Consider the following 19,896-nt stretch of genomic DNA (forward strand, 5'->3'; position numbering starts at 1 on the left):
GCACAGATTAATTCTAGAGAATTTTTTCTCAAGAGGAGAAAAATGAAAAAGATAAAAGACTGCACTCCCAATTACATGAATGCTATTTGTATTTAGTCAAATACATTCATATGCAGTGGGGAAGAGCAGCATGCTGTAAAACCCTCTTTGCGTGTGACAAGAAGGATATCTCCGCTGGCGCACAGAGAGCCATAGTTTCTGTTCTTCTATCTGACCATGGATAACTCCCTTCTGTCTTCAGGCTACAATTTATTCTCCTATCAAATAAGGAGAGTAACCTGAAGTTCCTTTTTAGCTTTAAAATTCTATTCTGTAAAGAGACACAGTTTGTCTGGGTGCACTTGGATGCAGCAACTCAACCATTTTGTTCAAATGAGAACTAAATGAATTTGTGGCTTCTTCTTAAGAAAGGAATTGATTCCTACAGACCACTGGGAGGCCGATCATTACTGTCCTTTAAAAAAAAAAGAAGAGGCAGAGAGAGAAAGAAGACCATCAGATAACTGGAGAAAAGTTTGAAGTACATTTTTCTCCATAAAAGAAACAAAGAGTACTGCCTGGTTGGTTGGATAAAGTGTTGAGAACAGCGAATGTTGCTGGTAGCAGATGGTGTTGGTGGTGAGGTTTCTGCTACCTTATTGCTTTCTTTTTGTAAGTCAGAACATCAGAGTCACTGGAAAGTTGAAAGGGTTATCTCATGCTTCCTGTATTCAAAGAACTCATCTTTTACCAGAGAAAAACAAAACACAATACCTTATTGTATGCTGCTACATTTTTCAGTAGCTATCCACCTTATTGATAACCCTAACATGAGTTTCCCTGTTTCCCAGAAGGAAAGACCTTCCAACCACAGCATACACTCACGTAGTTTTGCATCAGATCTGGATGGGTTCTCTCAATTCCGTCATCCAGAATAGTGACCACAATGTTCTTTCCCGTGTAGCCTCTCTTCCAGGCTCCTTCGATATTCATGTCAGACTGGCAGGGATGCGTATTGTCACTGCAGTGCTGAAATAAGAAAAGCATGCTGCAAGATTACTAAATAGTGAGGAAATTGAAGAATTACCTATTTATTTATTTATTTATTTATTTATTTATTTATTTATTTATTTATTTTTCTTTTTTGCTTTACTGCCCGGGCTGGAGTGTAGTAGTGTGATGAGCTTACTGTAACCTCGAACTCCTGGGCTTACGGGATCCTCTCGCCTCAGCCTCCTGAGTAGCTGAGACTACAAATGCACACCACCGTGCCCAGCTACCTTTTAAATTTTGGGCAGAAACAAGGTCTTGCTTTGTTGCTGAGGCTGGTCTTAAACTCCTGGCCTCAAGGGATCCTCCCACCTCGCCTCCCAAAGTGCTGGGATTACAAGCGTGAGCCATTGTGCCTGGCTCTACTTCTTAAGATAATGCATTAAATTAACAGTAATTTGGCACATTGTCTACTAGTGTAGAAACACAGATCTCCAGCATGAACAGGGGAAGACAGGAAAGAAAGATGTGGGAAAAGCAAGTGAAATAGAAATCTCTCCGCCACCAGCTCTGACCTGTTTTGATACCGTAAGTCTTTTGGAAAAGCATAAAATAAAGTGTTATCTCAACAGCAGAAAAATGGATGTATCATTTTATTGTTAACATGTTTTAATGACATACAAATAGGCATCATAGTATTTCATTTATAAATCCAAACCATGTCACTGAAGAACATATACTTTACAATTTCTTAACCAAGCGCCTAGAAGCCAATCCAGCTACAAATGGAACCACTCAGGCAGCTTCTGTATAGCAGCCAGATATGCGCTCCTGTGAAAAACCCATGGGCAAGAAAAAATAACAGGTTGTCCACATTTCTTTCGCTAAATTAACAATGGCTATTGTACTATAATTTGTAGGCAGTAGACAAATTCATCCAGCACTATTTCTGCAAGAAGGCAAAGAAGAACAGTGCCAAGTCCAGAAAGGTGCCCTACACAGGACAATGTGTGTGAAGGCTTCGAGGGGCAGGCTGTAAAACATGGAACCCGAGCTCATTATGTATAGTAATTTCGTTCTGCAATGGCTACAACATACAAACATACTGAAAAACAAATTAAGGCAGCAGCTTTTCCTGACATAATTTATGAGCATTCATCTAACCCACACAATTGTTCCTTTAAAGTCCATCTCTTTGAAATATCCCTCTGTGTGATGTTTTCTAGGTTCTTAAGATTCAGGACAGGAACAAAAGAGAAGAGCTGTGCTGCTATATAATTCCATAGCAACACGAGCCACCCCAGATCTTTCCCCATTCATTACTTTCTTCCTGCTTTGTAACAAACACTTCAGCATATTGGGAATGGAGGAGAACAGAAGCTTACTATGCCCTAAATACAATGCAGACTTCACTGCTATGGATTCACTTAACACACACTTCACTGAGTACCTACTATAATTAAGAAATTATAAAGCATATGTTCCTCAGTTACCCGGTTTGAATTTATATGCTAGGGTGTGGCTGTGCACAAAGCAGAGGAGGTCCCTGTCCTAAAGGCGAGACACAGAAGATAAACTACCAAATAAACAAGACCATTCAGTGAGCTCCCTGTGTTTTAAAGGCTCCTTGTGTTTTAAACACTGTGATATGATGGTGCATGCTGAGGGATCTGAGCACACCACTTTAGATGAGATGGTCAGAAAAAAGATTCCAGTCTCTGCAAATGTGAAATGTGAGAAGGAGTTGGTCTGCCCAAGAGCCTAGGGACAAGTGTCCTGGTAGAGGACACAGCACATGCAAAGATGGTAAGGCAGGAAAGAGTTCAGCATATCAGAGGATGGGTATTGCTGGAGCTTAGTGAAGAGGGAGAGAATGGCACAGAGGCAGAAAGTTAGAAGCAGAGGCATGTCAGATCATTCAGGGCGTTGTAGGCCACAACTCAGCTTTTATTCCAACTACATCCTAAGAGGAAGCTCCTTTCCAAACCTCATCCCTTACAGGTGCTTCCAATGCCTCCAAAATAAATTTGTTAATTAATGTATTCGCCAAATGAGACTGCCTTTTGTTGAGTGTTATAAATACACTCGAGTAGTTTCAAGGATTCATTCTAAGAAAGGGTGCACCCATGTTTTCATGACAGACAACATTGATTTCCTACAGAATAGGAGCTTCTAATTTTGTAAGAACATTTGTATCTTTTCCCCCACCTTCCTGACTTCTTTCTGGCACTTGAGGCCCTGAACACACACACTCTACTATTCTACTCTACTAATCCGAATTCTCCCTCCCTCGTGCCTTCAGTTTTTGGGCCCCAGCTTTGGACGTACCTCTTAACACACAGCCTTTTTCAGCCTACTTGTCTTTTTCCCTTCTCTGAACTTAAAAATACACCCCACCCCCTCTTCCCCACCCCACACACACTTTCTCTCCCTCTCTCTCTCTGTTCTATGCAATCCAACACCGACTCAGTGAATTCTGCCCAACTGTTGTTGACTGTTGAATCCTGGGTGTGAATTTTGTCTCCCTGACTATAAGCCCCTAGAAGACCATGTAATAAACTAAGTCTGACCTAGGATTTCAAAAATATTGGCTAATTATATCCCATAAATGAGGGTATATTCTCAACTTTATTTCCAGTATGTGTACTGCTCTGACCTCTTCCAAGATACACAGCCAGCTAACACTTAGTTAACAAAGATTGATTAAAAAAATAGTGTAGATTTCTGAAATGCCTCCATTTGTCAGAAGCCTCATTCTGGCCAAGAGTTTGGGCCTCTCCTCACCAAATATTTTAATTTAACCCAAAGCAACCTTGACAGGTTTTTATTCCATTCTCCTTTCAAAACCTGCTGTGGCCACCTGCGGTATCGATTGTGACATGAAGTCATGTTAATGTGGCCAAGAGGTGGGCCGGAGGAAGGAAATGCACAGGAAATGGGTAACCCACAAATGGGATAACCAGCCTGGAGTGGAGGGATGCTGCCTGAAATTGTAATTACGAAAACTGAAGAAAACCAGCCATCTACGGAAAACATGTGTGTTAAAAGTGAAGCAACTAGGTTCCTTTCTTCCACCTCTGCTTCTATTGAATCTGACTTTACCATTAAATATTCTTGTACCACCTTTTTGCTTGTTTTCTTTATATACATCACCATGGTAGGAGGTGAAGAAGAAGAAATATCCAACTGATGCTTTCATTTGGATAATCTAATATAGCAAGCCACCAAAATACAAAAGACAAAAAGGAATGTTAAAGCCTAGGGTGTCTTTTGCAAATGTTAGTAATAAGGTCAGAGGGCATTTAAATTAGAACCCTAAACCCTGAATGTGGATCTTTGACTTTTAATACATTTCAAGTGGCCTAGGCTTCCAAATGTGTTTCTAACATAGTTGTTTCCTGTACCTCAAGAATCCAGAGACCAAAGGCTATGGGAAATACTGATGTCACCCAACACTGACCAGAGATGAAAATGAGTTCATTTCCTTAACCACCTAGTTGAGATAGTCTTTAAACTAGGCCCTGTTTACTTGCCAGGAATCTATGTTACCGCAGCACCCAGAGGCAAAAGGAACACAGCCGTGATCCCCTCATACATCATCAACCATGGTGAGAAGGTCTCTGCCAGAGCAGGAACTAAGGAAGAGTGTCTGGAATTGTTACCACACATGCAGCCCGCAGCCTGGTGTTCACCAAAGGGGCCGGTCAGAAATTTCCAGCATATTTGAAGCTATTGAAAACCACATATGGGCACAGTATATGCAAGATAAATATTTACAGTAAATGTAGGTACTTTCAGTTCTGAATAATGCACAGTATTTCAGTGATGGTTCTATTAAGTATTTAGAAATGACACTGGACACATAAAACGGAAAATATCCTGAAGAAACAACCATTACCACAAAGTTCCCCACTTTCTTATCCATATGAGCTTGTGCCTTTTTAGGAATGAAATTTCAAAGACATTGTCCTGTGAGTTCAAGAAATGGCCTTTTCCACACCAGGGTTACGAGCTATTCTGCCTATAAACCACTCTGGGTGTGTCCATTTCTCTTAGGTCTTCATAAACATCTCACACTTCAATTAAAGATAGTTTCTACCCCAAATAAACACCTTTGTTATGTTCTCATGATCATTGTTTTTAAGACTGAGGTGGGAGGTGCTGGCGGAGTTTATTGGGGGGGGCGCCTTTTGGTATTATATTTTTAAAATTTCTCTAAGTTCTGAGGGTCTCCAATGAACTGCTAATTTAAATGCTGTCAATAATCTGCTAACAATGAAAACAACTGTTGTTCACTATTATTGATACAGTGGCTTAATAAGACTTCATCTCCGACTATACAACATTAACAAGAAAATAAAATTAAATATACAAAAACCTGCTTTACAGACAAATGAAGACACACATCTAGTCAACTAGGTAAAGGGTACATATACTTGAAATTATGTGTAAAACTTGGAGTTCAGGAGTGGTTAGAAGTTTAAGAAAAAAAAAAAGAATTGATATTCCTTAAATGAAAATATAACTACCGTTTACTAGGTCCTTACCATGGCCAAGCATTTTACTAATCACTTTATCTGGATTACCATTATTTAAAATTTAGAACAACTATTTGCAAGAGGTACTATTGTCATTTGCTTTCAACAGATAAAGAAAAAGAGACTTAATCAGCCTAGGTAACCTTCCAGAATTCAAACAGCTGGCCAATGTGAAATTAGGATTCAAACCCAAGCAGTCTGACACCAGAGCATTGGACTATGTAACTCTTGTGTTAAAACTAAAACAGAAAGGGCTTAGAGCAGGGTCAAAAACAAGCAAATTCAGATAAGGGTAGATAAGGAGGAGATAAGGCATGGATGTTGGAGAAAGGTTCCTGTAAAGAAACTCAAATAACAGAAATCACTCTGGCCTTAGCACTCTGATGAGTACATTCAAGTGATAAAGTGGAATATAGTTGTTTAAGACCTTAGAGACCTAATTTTCCTTTATTCCATTTATTGCATCACATCTTTCTGGAAACACCAAGTTTATATTTGAAAATTTTCAGCAACGGGAAGTTCACTTCTTTATTAAATAGGCAATAAAGTGCTGGTAAATCAGTTCTTTAAAACAGTGGTCCCCAACCTTTTTGACACCAGGAACTGGTTTCGTGGAAGACAATTTTTCCACAGATGTGGGGTGGTTTCAGGATGAAACTGTTCCACCTCAGATCACCGGGCATTGCTTAGATTCTCATAAGGAGCATGCAACCTAGATCCCTCGCATGCGCAGTTCACAATAGGGTTCGTGCTCCTCTGAGAATCTAGAGGCGCTGCTGATCTGACAGGAGGCGGAGTTTAGGCGGTCATGCGCACCCACCACTCACCTCCTGCTGTGCAGCCTGGCTCCTAACAAGCCAGTATCAGTACTGGTCCGCAGCCCAGGGCTTGGGGACTCCTGCTTTAAAAAACAGCCCTTACGTGTTCGTGTTTCCCAATTTCCACAGTGTAAATACTCACATCATGGCTAGTTTTAAACTACCACAACTGCAAATTTCTAAATGTGCAACAATCAATGTTCATGACTTATAGAAGGTGGATCCAGGGTACCGCTGGAAACAGCCCGCCATGGTTAGTCTTGCTCCATTTCTGATTAAGTCATGCCTTCCAAGGTGTCCAAAATCTGCTTCTCAGTACTTGGGAACTACCCAAGACTCCATTCTTCCCTTTGTAGTTTCAGACAATAGTTTCACTCCCTCTTGCATGTTTTTTCTTTTTTTTTTGGAGACCTTCTTTACCTTTCCTTCTCAAGATCACCTTTTAAAAATGAACATTTGATATGTGTGAGGAAGGCCACAGTTGATGGGTTCTTTTTGAGGTATATGAAGTAGAGATTCTGTGCCTCCAAGACTGCAGGTGCCTTTACAGATTCTTGGAAATATAAATCAAGGTAGTTAAGTCCTAAGATGTTTATTACCATACTTAACAAGTCAATTTGATGGACTTCAAATCCTTAGTAACCTTAGTTATCTCTCACACACACACACACACACACACACACACAATTGCCCCCAGATAAAACAGATGCTCTGTGCAATTATTCAGAGGATGATTATTCAGCCTGTGGATTATCCAGAAATCCCATGGAAGCCCAATACATTTCAGTAACACCAAATTCAGCAGAGCAGATAAGGATGTGAGCTAAAGAGAATCGGGCAGAGGAGAATTTGAATTCCACCTCTGCTACTTTCCAGCTGTATGAGTGTCAAGTCACCTAAATTCTTAAAACCTCATCTGTAGTTTGAACACAGATAATTGCTATAAAGATTAAAGAAGATAAAGTATATAACAATTGGTTGCTGTTATCATGATCATGCTACTGTTGATGGCAGCACCTATGTAGGGATAACAGCCTTCCTTACAGTTTAGGGAAGAACATTTTAGTTTTCTTTAAAAAAGGAGATCGATTATCATAAAATGAGGAGAGGATGATTTTCTTCATTGTCTGGAGAGATAGATTAGGCAAACTTGAAAGGGCAATTGATCATTTGTAAGGTTAGCTGGAATGACCTGAATTATTTTACATTTGAGGTCGTGGGCTGGAACTGGGAAATGGAGCCTGGGGATGTGGTGCACAAGGAGGAAACAGCATGCAACGGCCTTTTGGCACACTGGTCAAACGTTTTGGTCTCCTGTGAATCATGCTTTTTACTCCACACAGTTATTCCACTATCCCAACTCTGCTAGAACCATGATCCCCATCTACTATGCTACAGTCTTGACATAAGATCATTTCTCAGTTAGAAATGTTAATAGCACCTGACGTAATGCCAAGGGAACATCAGAAAACAGTGGAGGTTGGGAGAAGAAGGCTGTGATGTACAAGATATGCTTATAGAGAGGAAAGCAGAATAAATCCAGTTCCAAAATTCTACTCATAATTGAGGATTAAGAAATCAAAGCATAGCAGTCGAAGTATAACTAGATGGCCTTTAGATTTAGTTAAGTGGATGGCATTTCTCATTTGTACATTTTGTGGCCCTCTTTGAATCTTTCCAAACCTGACCCATCTTACATTAGAAACTTCCAGCCTTAAAATCATTTAACAAAATAAAAAACGATAAACCAACAAACACATCTTGTGTCACCTTTAAGGAATCTTTACAAGCCTCACATTAGTGTTTGGAGACCTGGTTTCCACTATATTACCTGGCCTTGGTGCTAAACCATGTTTTATGCTTCTAAAACTTAGCAGGCATTTCTGAGGCACCAAGAACAAGCTTATCTGTTATATGTATAGCTCTCTGGAGCTGCCAGGGTTCACACCAACCTCAAGTACCTCAGTTCAAAAAGCTGAGTCAGGCTTCAGAAATCCAGGTCTGAAACCATTGCCTCCATCTCTATTGTCATTTCTCCTTCTCACTTAGTACATTCCAGTCACCATACTGGCCATGATACTGTCCCTATTGTTAGGTCCTGGAAGTCTAGTCCACGCAACAGACAAGCAATTGCAAAATAACTGTTCATTAGTTACAGGTGGATCCAGTGTACCACTGGAAACAGCCCACTATGGTTGGTCCACACCTTTACCAAGATGGAACATATCCTTTCCATCCCCTCCTTGCCCTTTGGCAATACATGTTAGGCATCATTAACACAGTTTGTCAGGATACTGTGGGAACATGGAACCCAGTCAGGGGGAAGTACAGGAAGGCTAAGAGCACTTTCTTGAGAAAATAACATTTAAACTGAGCCCCTAATACAAGCTGACTAGCCAAAGGGCAAGTTGGGGATGAAGAGGATATGTTCCATCTTGGTAAAAGTATAAAATAATCATAGAGAGACTGGACTGTTAAAGGAACTTAAGAAAGTCAGTATAGCTGGAGAATACAGGTTACAAAAGGTGAGGTGGGAGATGAGAAAAACAGAAGAATTGAGGCTGGAGAGGTGAGCAGGGTGTGGTTTGCTACACAGTAAAAGCTCATTAATGTTCAAGATTATCAATCTAAGGGAAGTTGGCCAAACCAGAAGGGTAGGAGAAAATCCATGTATCAAGTTGAAGCCACTTCTCTGAGCGTTGGCTGTATAATTGGGGAAGAAATGCAATGAGAACACCTAAATTTGTCCGGTATATGATTCTAAAGCAAATTCTAAGATGCCTGGGCATTCCGTTGAACATTCTTTTCAACGAAAGCCCGGTGTTTTTCTGCTCACGCATCCACCACTCTTCATATTAGTCATCTTTGGTTATATATGTGTTTTATCTTCCTAGTGAAATTACAAGCCACTTGTGCTATATTATTATTATATCTTTATAATCTTTAAAGTTCATAATAAAAATACTCAATAATTCATAAATCAATATGTTTTGAGAGGGTGTGATGGTTAATTTTATGTGTTACTTGACTGGGTTAAGGAGTGCCCAGATAGCTAGTAAATACTATTTCTGGATATGTCTGTGCACGTGCTTCCAGAAGGGATTAGCATTTGAATAGATAGAGCTAGTAAAAGAAAACTGTCCACACAATGTGGGTGGGCATCATCTGATCTGTTGAGGGCCGGAATACAACAAAAAGTCAGAGGAAGAGTGAATTTGCTTTCTCTGGTAGAGCTGAGACATCCATCTTCTCTTGTCCTTGGGCACTGTTGCTCCTGTTTCTCCTGTCTTCGGATTCAGACTGGGCCTTACACCCTTGGCTCTCCTGGTTCTCCAGCTTTCTGAGCTTCACTAGAACGACTGGCTTTCCTAGGCTTCCATCTTGCAGATATCAGATCATAGGACTTCTCAGCCTCCATTATTACATGAACCAATCCTTCATGATAAATCTCTCTCTCTCCCTCTCCCTCTCTTTCTCTCTCTTTCTCCATATATATAATATATGTTATATATATGTAATACAGGTAATATAATACAGATAATACATACAATACAGGTAATAAAGAAGGTATAAATAAGATCTAGAAATCTCCATCTTCTGCACATTGACTCTCATAATGGGGCATTGCCAATGTAAAGGTCTAAGACAGAACTTAAGGAATGTGCAGGGACTGAAGCCTTCACAGGGAATTCTATGAGAAGAGAAGACATTCATTTGGGGTTGCTGATTATTCTAATATGTCACTAACAATGTTCAATCCTTCCGGCAGAAGAAGTCAGAAGAGTGGTAACATAGCAACAGGTGGGTTTATAGGTCTGGTGGGAAATTTCTGCTGTCAGGGGAGGAGCTCAGGGATGCAGAAGTTTGTTTGGAATAACACAAGGCAAGACAGAAGCGAATATTGTTCAACTCTCCTCTGGTTTCAGTATATGATTCAATTGGAATATTATTTCCCTTTTTAGGTCATGCAGAAATTCTACCATAAGTTGAGGAGAAATTTAGTTTTGCCAAATGACTTTCTTCCTGGCTGACTATGAATCAAAAATCAAATATTTCTTAACGCATTACCCTCTCACACAAATTGTGCAATTAGTATATTAGTTAATCGTGTTTGCTTATGGATGATCTCAACTAAAATGTTTTCCTTAAGTGCTTATATGCCAAGAAACAATTCCTATTCTGGAGCTCATAAAAATGAATTTTAGAAGCAACTGAACTGCATTATTTAATAATTATGGGAACATGAGCAGTAAGCAGCTCTCATTCTTTTCTAAAATGTAATTTTTTTGGTTTCTATTATTTGCAAAATTCTGCCTGCATAGAACTCTTCACCCTCTCGGTCCCCTCTGAGCATAAATTTGCTCAGAAACCTCTGCTTCCTCTCTATTCACTGAGGTCTCAGGAAGCAGTGCTCATAGAATGGAGTACTTTTTCCTTTTTAAAAAATGAGCAGACTGTGGTGTGGCTTGGATAAGCACAACCAACAGGCTTCAGTTCCCACTACTTTTATTTCTTCAAAGTCACACATAAAAAAAAAGTTGAGAAAAAAATAAGGGAAGTAATTGTTTTTCTAATGTTGGAGACATATAGGGTCAAGGAGAGGGAATTTAAATGTCATTTGAAAATATTGAAAAACAACTTTATTAATATGTCATCTTCATTTATATTGCTCCATAAATGACAATAATCTCATGAAATATGATGGCAGCTATTTTTTAGGTGAGAAAATAATCCATTTTTCAGTTGAACAAATCAAGCAGCACAGGGGTCTATTTATATAATATCTCCCAAAGCCTTCATTCACTCTGCAATCAGCTTTTGACAACATAATCATTAGCTTTTCAATGAATGGGTGAATGCATGAATGAACAGACAGACAGAAAGACAAATAAATAGAAGAGCAATACATAATTTACTCTCCAAGTCCTATCACATTTCAATTTCTCACAAATTTTTACCAATAGGTACACCTCTTTCCAGGACTCTGCAGAACATCTGAACAGTAAAAGCCACTTCAGCTTCCTTAAATCAACCCCTAGAACTCCCATAGATAAGATGCTTTCAAGGGATGTTTTCAAAGCCAAGTCACACAGGTGGCATATATATGAAAAGAAGAGGACATAGAGGGATGAAGAGGAAGACAGGATCAAATGCACAAAACAATGAAGCTGTGCACATTTAAGTGATGGACGTGTGATCATTAAATAGTCTTGGCCACTCCAAGAATAAGAACTACTCGATATTTCCTAGTAAAATACAAGTTTAACCTGTTTAAACTCAACAGAGCAGCAGACATTTGGTATTAAATATTAACAGTGGTCCCCTAATTTCTGTCTCAAATTAAGGCACTAAGGTAGATACCTTAAAAGACAAAAAAGACTTAGTGTATTGAAATTATATCTAAAAATAGGGGATGCAGAATTTCAAATAGGTCTTTCCAGATTTTTTTTGACTCTGCTCCTCTCTAGATCTATAAGATTACTGGCTCCACTTTTTGAATATTCTAACAGTTCTAAAGGATTTTTGCCATGCCCTCTAATAAGTTATTACCCAAAATATATTTATTTCTATAAGAAATCTGACGCAATTGTGGCATGGAAGCTCAGAAAACAGGGAGTAATGTAAACTCAAGCAACCATATCAAAGAGGCAGGGTTTCTTAAGACCCGCATGAACCATAAGTAGTTGGAGACAAAATCTGAATTCGACTTTGCTTTCTTGCCAACACACTAGCCCACTGTGACCCTCACAAATCTTTTCTTTTTCCTAGTAACATGACTTCTTCAGGTATAAACTCATCATTATGTTTTGTTTTGTTTTGTTTTGTTTTGTTTTTGAGACGGAGTCTTGCTCTGTCACCCGGGCTGGAGTGCAGTGGCCGGATCTCAGCTCACTGCAAGCTCCGCCTCCCGGGTTCACGCCATTCTCCTGCCTCAGCCTCCCGAGTAGCTGGGACTACAGGCACCCGCCACCTCGCCCGGCTAGCTTTTTTGTATTTTTTAGTAGAGACGGGGTTTCACCGTGTTAGCCAGGATGGTCTCGATCTCCTGACCTTGTGATCCGCCCGTCTCAGCCTCCCAAAGTGCTGGGATTACAGGCTTGAGCCACCGTGCCCGGCTTATGTTTTTATATAATCAAAGAGTATGTCTAATACACACAATCACCTCAATAAAGGTGCGCTGCTTAGAAAAGGAGAATAACGTAATATCAATAGTTAAAGTCTATATTGCCAAATTTTTGTTTTTCCCATATTGCACAAGCCAGCTATCCCAAAACATAATGGCCGGAAGCAATAATTTATTATTACCACTCACAGTTCTACAGGTTGAGTAGGATCAGCTGTGTGGCTTTCACTTGGGGCCTCCCATACTTTGCAGTCAGATGTCCACTGGGGATAAAGCCATTTGAAGGCTTGACTGACATGGCAGTTAATATGGCCTTTTCATTCATGTGAACACTAAGAGAATTTACAACCTGATGTGTAGGATTTAGTTATTAATGTGTGTTTGTCATAGTTGAGTTATCTGAAAGTTCTTCTGAAGGACATATATCTATTGCATAATGATTTATCCCATAATAGCTAGAGCAATAGCAGTTACATTACAGTTATACTACATCTGTAAACTGTCAAAACATGTACTCATTTGCTTCTGCATGTGTTTGTTTTTTAAAATTTCCAACCATACTTATTAAATGCCTTTTAGACACTAAGTCTACATTGGGGAATGAGAAAACACACGATCTAGTCTTCATAAAGGTGATATTCAAATTTGGGCAGATGGATAAATAATAAATAAGTAGTCAAATAAGACAAACTATAATTAGAGATCATGGTAATAGTCATGAAGGAAACAAAAAGACCTTGCATGACATTAAGGAAAATGTGTTATTAAATGTATACCCTGAGTTCTTTACAGTTTTTCTGTTACTGAGCTGACATTTATTCAATAAACCCTGAAACTTCAGTTTGGAAAGAGGCTTTTATAGGCATCAGGCAATAAACTCAGGCCATGGAAGAGCAAGTCAGAGTAAAATTGAGGTTCCCAACCTATTGGCATTTAAAATTTAAAAACAAAACAGAACACTTTTCCACATTTCAAATAAAAATTTAAAAACAAGAAAATTGACAAAAACAATCCACACTGTGGTATGTGTGATGTTTAAAGAGCATGATAATATGCTATGCTATGATGTATCCACAGAAAAATAAACCTACTTACAGGGCAAAGGAAAAACCATCTCACTTCTGACTATCAGCAAAATCAATTCTGATAGCTACTAAAAGGCTGCTTTAATATCATTCCTTTTAGGCTGAGTAAAAACAATTGTCCAACTCTACCTGACATCTTTGCTTTTATTGTCCACTTGAAGATGTAAGCTAGTATAAAATCTACAAAGTTGCTTGCAAGGAAAATGAAACATTTTGCCTGGACAGGCCAATCATATGCCCAGGGCTTCTTGCACAGTGGTAAGTAGCAGAGGCTTCAGAAAAGATGAAGGATCCCATAATGCATTTGATTAGCCACTCAATAAAGGAACCTACAGAGAAGACTGCCTCTTCGACCTGGTGAGATTCTCTCCAGACCCTGGAGTATAATGAGCAAGAAAACAAACTCATTTTTATCCTCCACTAGCAAGCGTAATTGCAAATGTTTTTCTTATTAATAAAAAATGTCGAATCCTTTCAAGAATCTAACCAAGCAACTTGCTTTAATAGCATCCAACAGAATTTCTTGTTAGAGAAAAACAGTAATTCCAGAAAAGTCACTATCCAAATTCAGTGACACATCTTCATGTATAGAGCAAGGACACTGAACTCTATAGTAACTTCTAACCTGTTACAGTGGCGTATTCAAGGTAAACTGGAATACTGTTCCTGTAACCTAACCCACATTTTTTCCATTCATTAATGAAAGGAATAATGTTAACACAATTAAATTCAACACTAGGGTAGCAGCTTTCCACAGCCCCATTCAGCAGCCCACATACATATTTTAGAACATTGTTTTCCAAGCATTTCGTCTTTTCTATCTAATTAGTAAGCTCTTCATGGGTAACTAACATAAACACCTTACAGATAGAGTCCAAAACATCCTCACATCTGACAGTGGTATGTTTTCACTGATGATTTATAATAGGGCTTTCCAAAGTGGAAAAAGTGGAGAAAGATGTTGAAAGTTGTTAAATTGGAGTTACAGAGATCCAAAAAGCTGCTCAGTCGACACAGCAGAAAAATGCAGCCCTTTCCACTTTATTCTCCAACACCTTATTTTTCATTAAAAGGGAAGAAAGGGCACAGTGAACAACAAAGTGATAGATCACAGTCCTCCAAAGATTCTAAGACAAACAAAAAATAAAACTTCCTTTAAAAGGATGTGTTTAACCTATCAATTCCTGAAGTTACTTTCTAGTGAGAAGTTTGTACCATTAATAGTTTGGAATGTTTTTAGCTGCAAGGAAAAAAAGCCCCAATTAACCATCATCAGAAAAAGCATTTAATTATCATCCAGTTAATCTGAAAGCTGGTGGTTTCAAGTTAATGACATCATTATGGAACAGGACTATTTTCTCAGTCACCAGACTTAGCTGTTGGCCCTTTGTCCTCTGAAAGTGCCTCCTGATTTGAAGATAACTACCATAGCTCCTTGTATGATATCCCTCATCAGTATCCCAAGCAGAAAGAAAGACATCACAAAAGGCTTTCTCTCCTAAGAGAAAGAAATTCTTCCGTATCAACTTCATCAGTAGTTGTTATTTGGCTAAAACTGAGTCACTGAAATACCTCTTTCTTCATCCCTGGTGCAGCGCACATGAATCCCATGACTGGCTTGGAGCACTCGTGATTTATTCCCTAGGGCTAGGAGACAGTTTGCCTTCTCTGAGGTTAGGTAATTTCCACCAGAGCTACATAAACATAAACCTAGGGATATAAAGCAGGTATTAATGAAGTACGATTATAGGGTAGAAAAAGACACTGTCTGAAATACGGTTATTCCTTAGCTTTTGTGATTGCTCCATGTATCTGTCCATCTAGCTTTCATGACACTTATCTAGCTATATATGATCTATGTCTCATATATAAATATATATAAACTCCACCTTGTGATAGTTTAAGGTAGTAGGATTTTTCTTCTTTTTTTTCTTTTTTTAACTTGAGACGGAGTCTCACTCTGTCGCCAGGCTGGTGTGCAGTGGCACGATCTCGGCTCACTAAAACCTCCGCCTCCCGGGTTCAAGCGATTCTCCTGCCTCAGCCTCCCGAGTAGCTGAGACTACAGGCATGTGCCACCATGCCCAGCTAATATTTTTTTTAATTTTTAGTAGAGATGGTATTTCACCATGTTGACCAAGTTGGTCTTGATCTGACTTCATGATCCTCCCACCTTTGCTTCCCAAAGTGGGTAGTAGGATTTTTAAAGGTTATTTGAAAAATCACACATGAAGAAAACCATTAAGAAGAACATCAATTCATATAACTGGAAAAAATAAATGTTTTAGTCCAACTGAAATTGAGATTGAATAGAACTGAACTGAACTTTTTTTTTTTATCCTCACATTTCATTAGGAAATAACATATTATGATCACTAAGGTTGTTATTAAATTAAATTTGCATCTTTAATTCAACAAATATTTTGCACATGCTGTTTGCTCAGCACCATCCCAGGTATCATTCTAGGTACCACGTGGACTATGAAAAATAGTAACAAACATTTCTTTCCCTAAAGAAGAGCTGCTAGATAAAATACAAGAGCCCCAGTTAAATTTGAATTTCAGATAAACAAGAAAAACTTTTTTAGTATAAGTAGATCCCATATATTGTATGGGACATACTTACATTAAAAAGTTATTCATTGCTTATCTGAAATTCAAATTAACATCTATTTTCACTTTCTACATCTGCCAACCCTCAGTGCCACCAGTCTAAGGGAGGGTAACTTTACAGCATAATACTAATTTGTCCTATGACATCTCCAACTTTAATTAACGGCATCTATCTTTCTTAAGGAAGAATTAAGATGCCTGTAGTAAGAATGCAAAGCTCACACCTGTAATCCCAGCACTTTGGGAGGCTGAGGCAGGCAGATCACGAGGTCAGGAAATCGAGACCATCCTGGCCAACACAGTGAAACCCTGTCTCTACTAAAAAGACAGAAACTAGCTGGGTGTGGTGGTGCACGCCTGTAGTCCCAGCTACTCAGAAGGCTGGGGCAGAAGAATCACTTGAAGCCAGGAGGCAGAGGTTGCAGTGAGCCAAGATCGTGCCACTGCACTCCAGCCTGGGTGACAGAGTGAGACTCCATCTCAGGAAAAAAAAAAAAAAAAAAAAAAGGCAAAAAGAAGGAAATATGCAGTGTTCTATTTGCTTCCTACCCAGAATAGGATCTAAAGAATCTAATCCTGGCTTCAACAGGATAATGAAAGCCATCTAAATCTTAATCTCCCCATGCATCCTTCAAAAACAACATAAAGATAAAACAAGCAGAAACTATGAAATTTTTTATCATAACTAGGAAAAAGGGAACACAACAACCTCAAATTACACATAAGCAGGAGAAAAATACTCAAATCCAGCAGCACCTGCTCTTGAGATCACTCCAGAGCAGAAAGTTAGATAGAGACAGCAGAAAAGTAAAAGGAAGCAAAAGCCCAGTAATGGTGAGACACAAATAGAACCATCCTACAGAGAAAACTCCTCGTCAGTAGGGAAATATGGTGAACAGATCTGAGAGCTGCACAGAGGTCAGAGTGCAAAGGAGCAGAGATGGAAATTAGAGAGGCACCAGTTCTGGGAGTGAAGGAGCAAATTAGAAGTGGAACCCCTTGAAGACATGATGGAGAAAGAGACAAGACAGTGATGAAAATCACTTTATCTCAGGAGTTTGAGACTAGCCTGGGCAACATGGCTAAACCATGTTGTACTTTTTTGTGTCTACAAAAAATAGAAGCTGAGGTGGGAGAATCACTTGAACCCAGGAGGTCAAGGCTGCCGTGAGCCATAATCACGCCACAGCACTCCAGCCTGGGCAAGAGTGAGACCCAGTCTCAAAAAAACGAAAGTGATGAAAAGCACAAGTCATATTAAAGCGACGGAGAATCACTAAATCAGAAGGCCATCTACCCTCCTCTCACTCCTTCCAAGTACATTGATAAAATCAAATGATTCTTCCTGTTTCAAAATATTATTGTTCTTTTGAACTAGGAGACTTAATAAGTCATTCAAATTCCCACCTCTTTCTACACAGAATTGCTACTAATGATCTAAGAAAATAAAACATCTCAAAATGAATGGAGACTAGCAGACAAATATCTACCTAATGTTCTATAACAAAGAAGTATAAAAAGAGAATCAAAATATTGCAGTTGATTAAAATTCTACTCAAAAATTTGCAACAGCACAAAAATGAAACACATCTGAACCTAAGTGAAACACACTGAAATAGTGAAACAGTGAAACACATTGAAGATATGGAAATATGGCTCAAAGAAATATTTTTAAAATATATGGACACAACAAAAACCAGAAAGATGTAAAACCAAAGTTGATTAAACCCTGGAAATAAACTGAACACTAAATTATATTAGAAATAAAAACTAATTACAAGGTGTCCAAGAGAGCAGTGATTCAACTGAAAATATCAGGAGCATTGAGGAAAGGCATAAATATGGGAAAGAGAACAAAAAGCAACATAGAGGTCAAAAGTATTCAAGAAAAAATAACTAATAAAGAAAACTGGCAAATAAGACCTAATATGCTTGTACCTGTGTCTAATTTTTAACAGGACACTTTAAGAAAAAAAATCTCCTGGACCTCCACACCAAAAATAAATAAATAAATAAATAAATAAATAAATAAATAAATAAATAAAGGGTTACCTGCAGGGGAAAAAACTATCAGTGAAGCTATCCTTCAAATATCAATCCTCTAGAAAACATCTTATACAATTAAGAAACCAGGGTATACTGCACTTACAAACCCTTTCTAGGTAATCTAGCAGATGCGTTTCGTCCAATCAAGATATGACTGGCAAAAGAACTGATGGCGCATGAAACACATTTATTTGCAAATCTAAGATAAAAGCAAAGGAGGGAACCAGGGTGCAAGAAGAGTAAGGAGGCCGGGCGCGGTGGCTCAAGCCTGTAATCCCAGCACTTTGGGAGGCCGAGACGGGCGGATCACGAGGTCAGGAGATCGAGACCATCCTGGCTAACACAGTGAAACCCCGTCTCTACTAAAAAATACAAAAAACTAGCCGGGCGAGGTGGCGGGCGCCTGTAGTCCCAGCTATTCGGGAGGCTGAGGCAGGAGAATGGCGCAAACCCGGGAGGCGGAGCTTGCAGTGAGCTGAGATCCGGCCACTGCACTCCAGCCTGGGCGACAGAGCGAGACTCCGTCTCAAAAAAAAAATAAATAAATAAAATAAAATAAGAAGAGTAAGGAAACATATGTTATGTGTTCGGACAAAATAGAAACAATGAACTTAGAAGGAGAAAAGAGACAGAAACAGTAAAATAGGATAAGCTAATGAATTGTTCCATAGGTAGACTCAACGGATCTGATTTAAAGCTGGCAAACCAAATATAGATTAAGTGAAGGAAAAAGGAATGAAGGGCATATAAAGGTTACGTTTAATAATCACTAAAATAATAATACAACTTTCCCCATAACCAAAATTAGTTATTTCAAAAGAACAAGGAATGGGCCACATATAAAACATAATAACAATATAAACTATATATACATAAAATCTAAAATAATATGACAGATGAGATTAAACATATTGGTCATATTTATAAATGTAAATGAGCTTAAAAATCTCTATTAAATAAAAATACATTAAAACTGTCTCACAAAGCAAAATCTAACACCTAAAATAGAGTACTTCAAATGCCTAAGAATAAAGAGTTGGGGCAAAGCAGGGTTGTGATTCTGATATCAGATAAAACACACAGAAATACCATTTCTCACCCATCAAACAAGCCAAAAGTAGCCTTGGAAAGATGGGAGACTTGTCCTCTAGAAAAATATTTTTTAAAAGAAACGGGTGTGATGGCGTGCTCCTAGCCACTTGGGAGGCTCTAGTCCCAGCCACTTGGAGCCTAAGATGGGAGGATCCCTTGAGCCCAGGAATCTGAGGCAGCAGTGAGCTACGATTGTGCCACTGCACTCCAGCCTGAGTGACAAAGCAAGACCCTGACTCTTAAAAAGAAAAATTTCAAAAATTGACAACAGAGCCAGGTGAGGGGAAGAAAACATCCAAACATGGTTGATGAGAATGTAAACTATCCTAGCCCTTAATGAGGGAGATTGAGCAATATCTAATAATGCTATATTCCCTTCTACCTTTGGAATGAGCAATCTACTGCCAGGAACTTATCCTGAAAATACATCTACAAAAACAACCACAAGGTTATTCAGTTTGGAGTTATCTGTAGAAACACATGGAGACAAACTACCTGCACACTCATTGGTAGCTAGTAAAATAAATTATGGTAACTCTACCAGAACACCACTGCAAAAAAGGATAAAGATCTCTATGAACTAATACATAGTGATTTCCAAGAATAGAATA

The 19,896-nt window shown here is 38.8% G+C and overlaps 1 protein-coding gene across 4 annotated transcripts in view; it reads right to left on the minus strand.

The window, feature by feature from the left end:
* The window catches only part of LOC105498700 (proprotein convertase subtilisin/kexin type 5), a 469,848-nt gene that overhangs the window by 333,848 nt on the left and 116,104 nt on the right, over nt 1-19,896 (minus strand). For all 4 annotated transcript variants that reach the window (XM_071077655.1, XM_011770951.2, XM_011770953.2 and 1 more), the window contains exon 4: nt 865-1,008. In XM_071077655.1, coding sequence (XP_070933756.1) covers nt 865-1,008 — 144 coding nt within the window. The remainder of the gene's footprint in view (nt 1-864; nt 1,009-19,896) is intronic.

This window comes from Macaca nemestrina, chromosome 14, assembly GCF_043159975.1.
Source record: "Macaca nemestrina isolate mMacNem1 chromosome 14, mMacNem.hap1, whole genome shotgun sequence".
NCBI lineage: Eukaryota > Metazoa > Chordata > Mammalia > Primates > Cercopithecidae > Macaca > Macaca nemestrina.